Source organism: Loxodonta africana, chromosome 19 (genome assembly GCF_030014295.1).
Source record: "Loxodonta africana isolate mLoxAfr1 chromosome 19, mLoxAfr1.hap2, whole genome shotgun sequence".
Lineage (NCBI taxonomy): Eukaryota > Metazoa > Chordata > Mammalia > Proboscidea > Elephantidae > Loxodonta > Loxodonta africana.
This window is the reverse complement of record NC_087360.1, coordinates 41,271,274-41,278,359: the sequence shown is the minus strand read 5'-3', so window position 1 is coordinate 41,278,359 and position 7,086 is coordinate 41,271,274. Positions and strand designations below refer to the sequence as shown.

Below are 7,086 nucleotides of genomic sequence, written 5' to 3'. Positions count from 1 at the left end.
GAAATAACAGGAGAATATATAAAACACTTACATTGTTCATACAAGCAATAATAGGCTGAAATCAGAAGACAAACTGTTTTCTTTTACTCACTTTTGGTATGTTCCTTCAAATGAGGCTTGGGGGAAGAATGGAAATATTTTCGGGCCAGGGTCAGGGCTCAGAAACATTTTCTGAATCACAGTGCATTTTTGCTCTTTAGAAATGAAGTAAAATCAAAGTGGGGGCAGGAAAGGTGTTCTAAAACGTTGGCTGCGAAATGGCCTTAAGAACCAGCTGGCTTGTAAGGAAAAAAATTCCCATCAAATTCATGGGAATTATCTTTGGGATTGTAAATCAGGTACTCTATGAATTAGTATCTAATTCAAGAGTGGGAGAAGAGAAAGGAAGAAAAACAGAAAACCCAGGAAAGGGAGATGGAGAAAGCCAGGAAGGAAGCTCCTTTTGCATCCACTGAGGGGATGTGTGGCTGAAGTTTTGCTCAAGAAATAACACATCAAGATTTGAAGAAAGTAATGCTTTGTTCCAAGTTCCTTTTAGGTATTATGGCTTGTTTGGCCATTAGTAACAGGGAGTTGATGTGAAGTTACCATCGTTAACAAGAACATCTTATTTCTTATGCACAGACACATATTCAAGAGTGTGCATGAAGGCTTGTGTGTCTCACATTCACTGTATATATTCAGACTGTGTATATTCTCGTGAGGTTTATCTGTAATAAAAGAGAACTTATCTTAAAAAAAAAAACTTCAACCACAGCAGTTAATTTCCCAAATCAAGATGAGTGTTTTCTTTCAAATTAAAAAATAGCCCTTTTGGAAGACTGTAATAATTGTGGAAGGGAGTGGAAGTGCAGAAAGTTTCACGTCCTTGGATTACAAACACCGAATTATCATCAAGTTGCACATTAATGAGCTTATTAAGGAGTCAAATTTCCCATTTTCCTTTCAGTAAGCCTTGAGAGAATGTTAAATCAGAAAAGCATGGAGCAAAGAGGACCTTAGACACCAAGTCTGCCCCTCTTTTTACTGATGGGAAAACAGGCTTGGTGGGGGGGCAGGTGCAAGCACATCAGGGTGTCATTCCAATCGTCTGTGGCAGATCTGGGACTAGCTCCCAGGTCCCAACTTCTCATCCAGTGCTCTTCTCAGGTGAAGGACCTAATAGACCAAGTCTGCTGTGCTCAGAGTGGCTCTGTTGGAAGCAGGAGAGATGCAAATGCTGGGCTTTGCACACATTTGTCTCAACAAGTGGTACTGGGAAGAGATCAGTAAAAATTCTACTGTTAAACAGCATCTTTCAGCAGCTACAACGCCTTATTCCCAGGGTGTAAAAACCAGTGAAAATTCGTTTAAAGGAATATACTCAAAATGCAGGCTGAAGGGTGTGGAACTGGCAGGCAAGGGGGCAGAGGGGCACTTAGATCAGCAAGACCCCCTTCAGCTTTAGGACAAAGGCTTTGGGGCCTGGAGTTCATGCCTCTCCATGCCCTGAGGGTGGTTCAAGGAAAGTTGGTAATACTGCATCTTCTCTCAGCTCCCTGTGGTGCTCAGGAAGGAGAGGGCAGCATGGGCAGGGCGGCACATGGTGCCCTGGGGCTCTATGACACACTGTAGCTGTTGTAATACGTTGCTGTGGCGTCAGCCAAGACTGAGATGAGGCTGGTCTCTGTGGGGCCAGCTGCTGTCACCTGGGATACCGGGGCATGTCCACTGAGGGCCACGGCCCCTGCGGAAGAGTCTGGGCGGCCAGGAGTGTTCAAATACTGGTCAAACTCATTGCGATCCATGTCCCCCAGGAGTTCCACCTGGCTCAGCTGATCCAGGGCATCAAAGCCGGGGTGCTCAGGAGGAGGGGAGAGCTGGCCCAGCTGGGCATGGAGGTTGGAGTGGAGAGGGTGGTAGGTGGCAGGGGAGTAATAGGCAGGAGATGGGGGACAGCCAGATACAGTGGACATCATAGAGACACCTGGGGACTGGCCGAGGGCCAGGGAGCCCAGGGGGTGACTGCAGTGGAGGGGGCTGGGGGCATACTCAGGGGAGTATGGGGGCCCAGGCAGGTGTGGGATGCAGTGGGAGTGAGCATGCTCCTCCTGGCAGGGCGGGGAGAAGAAGGTCTGCTCCGGCTCCAGTACATCCAGGGGAGACATTTCTGGGGGTGTGGGCAGCCCGTAGGGATAGGTGTCCACACCGCCTGCGGTGCTGCCACTGCCGCCAGCTGACCCCTCGCGGTAGCAGCCCCTGAGGCTGGGCACGGTGGCACCTGGGGAGTACTCACCCCTCTCCTTCTCACCCAGAGCCCCCCGGCTCCCACTCCTCTTCTCAGGCAGGGCATTCTGGTCACGGGAGAGAGGGCTCAGCAAGAAGCCAGGGTCCATTCGCTTGCAGAGGCGTTTGACCTGCTTCTTCCTTCGGGGGCGGTACTTGTAGTTGGGATAGTCCTGCATGTGCTGAACTCGCAGCCGCTCAGCCTCGTCCACGTAGGGCCTCTTCTGGGACAGCGTCAGAGCCTTCCACGACTTTCCTGCTCACACAAGCCAGAGAAGGCCACCTTCAGTATCTAGGCTACTTTGAGCCGCTGGCTCACCTGTCTATGAGACTCATGCCTCTGACCATCTTACACACAGGGCTGCCCCTCCATGCCTCACTCCCACCTCCATCTCATAGCCACAGACAGATGACAGCCTTGCATTCTCTTCCCACCATAGATCCTGCACACCACCTTTTCCTGCTTGCATCCCACAAACTGTACATAAAGACACATCACCTCTCATATAAAAGCCACCAGATAAAGTGAACACTATAAAAAAGGAAAGATCAGCAGCCAATGGTCTGCCTGACCCAGTGTCAGTGAAGGGAAAAATATATAACCACCAAACATTGATTGAGGCTCTTCTTATCCTTTGACTGTCAATTCAAATCATTTGTGAGTTTTAATTAAAATGTGTGCCTTTGTTGATTATTGGTGGCTCTCAGGAAGTGATACTGTAACTCACAGGCCTTCCTGTGGGGGAACTCAGGCTCAGTAAATAGTTGCACAGATGTAAGTAAATTATAAAATCTCACAAATGATTACCCCTTACATCTGAAGGTCGAACAGGACCCTGCTGTAGAAGACTTGGGCAGGATGTAAGCATCTGCCTGCAACATACACACATGCACACACACATATGCATGCATACACACCTTTACACTAAGGTGCACACACACATACGCACACATGTACACACACAAACACATGTGTACAACACACACACAGGCTACTGCTTATAGCCCATGTACCTTCGACCCTTCAATTGTGGCAGGGGGCACCTGCTCAGCCACTGACTCTCCATGCAGAAGCCAATTCTTTAACTTGCCCGTGCCTCTATTTTCCTCGCTATAAAATAAAGACACTGTGATACCATTCATCTCAGAACTCTCCTCTTTAAAAGCATTCCATGCCCCTACCCCATTGATGCTAAAAGGCTAGGTCCACGTGTAAGTTACTTTCATTGTTATCACTAGTCTGTTGTTTTATAAATTACTTTCATGTTTGTCTTTCCTTTGTGCATGTACATTGTGCATCCCTCTAGCTGCAGTGTTTTCTGAAGGTAGCTTCCAGACACTTGAATTATCTCCTCAAGTGAGCCCAGGATTCTACAATTTTAATAAGTTCCCCAATAATGCTAATGTATCCTGAAGTTTGAGAACCACTAAACCGGAGCTTAATGCCCCTGGCTAAGCCCTGTAAGAAAAGCGGCCACATACCCAGCAGCACTCCCCACAGTGCTAAGGACAGAGTACAGAGCTGTATGCTCAGGGTCAGGCACTGGCTGGCTCCATGAGCCAAGGCCCTCAAAGGGGTCAAGGGGTGGCATTATTATTCTACCATTTGGGTGAAAGTTTATAACTATTTTGATGGAGTCACTAATATAACTAGCTGTCACTTAAAATGATAATTTGAAAAGTGCTAGGAACTCCAGATTTGGGGCCGGAAGGGATTCTGAAGGTCAGTGATGCCCAGCCTGTGGCGCTGCAAAAGGCCCAAGATCCAGGTGCACACTCCACACTGTCTATGGACTGAATACATAATGTGAAACTAGTTTCTAAATGTATCTAGTATTGATAAAGCACAGGTTCATTTTCACATGTTACTAAATGTATAATTGTCTTTACATTTTCTCATTCATAATATACTAAAAATACTGGGGGAAGATGCTGGGAGAAGAAGACAATTAGTTGTCTTTAAAGTTTGGAAAGCTCATAGTCAAGCTGGGACTCTCACATGGAGCCTTCCCTTTCATAGGTCAGAAAGAGAAGGGCTGGATGAGATTATGGAGTTGGAAGCAGGTCATCCTACTGCCTCCCTATTAACAAGGATACAGATACCATCTTTTAAAAAGTAACACCACGTTTGTTTCCCTAGCCCAGTGCCAGGTGTTGTTAACTGGGAAGGAATCAGGGTCTCTCCTGCAAAATGAGCTGTAACTCTGGAAGCCTGTGCAAAAGTGCCTAACAGGCGTGCACTCACACGGAGGTATTTGTCTCCTAAGTTCCTTTCCCTGGGAGCAGGCAGCCTCACTGGCAGAGGCAGGCTCCCCAATCTGCCCTCCTCTCTGATTCTGGTCTGAATCCTGGTGCTTTCTTTCCTGACCTGGGCCTGGGCAATAAGGCACAATGTCTAGGACCCACAAAACATTTAGGGTTCCCTGAATATGCTTTTAATTTCTTTTAAGTTTGTTTCCCTAGCCCAGTGCCAGGTGTTGTTAACTGGGAAGGAATCAGGGTCTCTCCTGCAAAATGAGCTGTAACTCTGGAAGCCTGTGCAAAAGTGCCTAACAGGCGTGCACTCACACGGAGGTATTTGTCTCCTAAGTTCCTTTCCCTGGGAGCAGGCAGCCTCACTGGCAGAGGCAGGCTCCCCAATCTGCCCTCCTCTCTGATTCTGGTCTGAATCCTGGTGCTTTCTTTCCTGACCTGGGCCTGGGCAATAAGGCACAATGTCTAGGACCCACAAAACATTTAGGGTTCCCTGAATATGCTTTTAATTTCTTTTAAAATCGTGAGAAAAATATAAGCTTTTAGATAGAAGAAAATGCTTTAACATATAATATTCATATATTTATTTTTTATCAGCACAATATAGAATATAATTTTAAATATTTTTCATTGAGGATTGGGTCCACTTTGCAAAAGTGCTTAGGATCCAAGAAAGTCATAATGCTGCCTCGGGTACAGCTAGCCAGCAGGCTGTGTCATGGGCAATAGGCCCTTTGAGATAAATGGGCATCTAAACTGCAGAAGGGCTCTGGGGACCCCCTCTGTGGTCCTGTGACTTTAGGCAGCAGCTGGGTGGGTATCAAGTCCTCATCCCATGGTTCCATGCAGGGAAAGAGCCCTCAGCTCCTACGGGAAAAGGAAGGGCTCCGTTCCAGACCCGGGTGGGGTTAGGGAGGACAGGGCCAGTCTCAGATTAGGAAGCACGTCCTTTCTCACAGGGCCTGGAGCCCGCTGGGTACACAAAATGATTTAAAAGTTTCCTGCAGTTAAAACTAATAAAAACCACGTCGGAGGGTAAAAAAAAAGGGGTTGGGAAGGTGCTCAGCTCCAGACATTGGAGAAAGAAGAGAATCCATAGGAACATCGGTTTTTTCGGACGCGACCAAACTTTATCCGCGCCCTAGCAGACAGCCCTGGGGTCTTTGGGCCTGGCTCCTCCCCAGCCCTACCGCCTCTGCCACCCCAGCCCAAGTCCGCGGAGAAAGCCAGAAGCGGCCTGGTTCCAGAACAGACCCTCGATAACAATCCGAATTAAATTACCCACACCCCTATGACTGAGAAATCTAAGGAATGGAGTCTATCTCCGTAGACTTTTTTTGGTGTTGTTTTAATAATTAAAGCAGGGGTACGTTTCTGCAGTGTTTTTCTTCACGAATATTCGTTAATTTTTTTTTTTTTTTTATCTGCGACAAACAACTTCTGTGGTTGTGCCAATCGTAAAGTACAGGGAACAATAGGTTTTACCTCTTCAATATTCCTAGCAAACGTCGGTTTTGTGCTCGGCCTTTGCAATCCCATTACCCGCCGCTTCTTTGCGCGCGGGTTTGCGCGGACCCGGGAATGAAGCGGGCGCTCCACACTCTGCTAGACTATTCCAGTAGCCGCGAACTCCGCTTCGAAGGGCTGCCACTGCTCTGCTCCTGTTCCCGCCAAGGGAACCTTCCTGCAACCCAAAACCTCTGCGCGGATTCATTTTCGGCCTCGCTGATTGCTTCCGACTCTGAAACTCCGACATCCAGCACACAAATCCATATTCAATTTATGCGCAATCTCGCCAACAAAGTGAGCGCCCAGGGCGCTAAGGCGCGCGCACATGCACTCCCGGCATACTCAGAGCTTCCAAAGATTCTCGCTCTCCCCTGACTCGCGCGCCCGAATGGCCCCCTTCTCGACGTTCCCAAGCCTGAGCACCACACCCAGTCTCTGCCCGCACCCACGCCTCGAGCCCTGCGGAGCCCTGCCCGCCAACCCTCAGTTAGTCACTCACCCAGCATCTTGCTGAGTTCGGCATTGTGCAGGTCTGGGTTCTGCACCGCCAGCCGTTTCCTCTCGTCCTTGGCCCACACCATGAAGGCGTTCATGGGCCGCCGGATACGGCTCTCGGAGCCCTTGTCCCCCGGGGGGCGCGGGGCGGCCGGCGGGGACAGCCCATCCGACAGCTCGGCTTCCAGGGCCGGGCACTCGAGCCCCTCAGGCCACGGGTAGGCTCCCAGCAGCGAGGCCATGGCCGTAGGGGTGTCGCCTCGCTTGGCTTCGCTGAGCCGGGGGTGACCTGGCCTTCACACGGGTCGGGGGCGTCCGACTTGGCCAGCAGCTGCGGTCCTTTATTTATCAGCTTCGGTCCGCCGCGTCCTCCAATGACTCTCGAAGGTAGCGCGGCTCCTCCTTCGGTCTCGGCGCGCCTGCACTCGGCCCGCCCCTCCGCCACCCTGAGTCCCGACTGGGGATCCGCGCTGAGGAGGCACTTAGGGCCGCCTCCCGCTCGCTCCCAGGCCGCAGGTGCAGCTCGCGCTTCCGGGACAAACGCGCGGCCTCGTTGGGTGCCAA

The 7,086-nt window shown here is 49.9% G+C and overlaps 1 protein-coding gene across 1 annotated transcript; it reads right to left on the bottom strand.

Moving 5' to 3' along the window:
- Positions 1 to 1,139: 1,139 nt before the first annotated feature.
- On the bottom strand, positions 1,140 to 6,825 carry SOX7 (SRY-box transcription factor 7). The gene is made up of 2 exons (XM_003412452.4): positions 6,527 to 6,825; positions 1,140 to 2,521 (listed from the first exon to the last, which is right to left on the bottom strand). Exons 1-2 carry the CDS (start codon positions 6,762 to 6,764, stop codon positions 1,599 to 1,601), a joined length of 1,161 nt encoding a protein of 386 aa, XP_003412500.1. The 5' UTR covers positions 6,765 to 6,825; the 3' UTR covers positions 1,140 to 1,598.
- Positions 6,826 to 7,086: the final 261 nt, after the last annotated feature.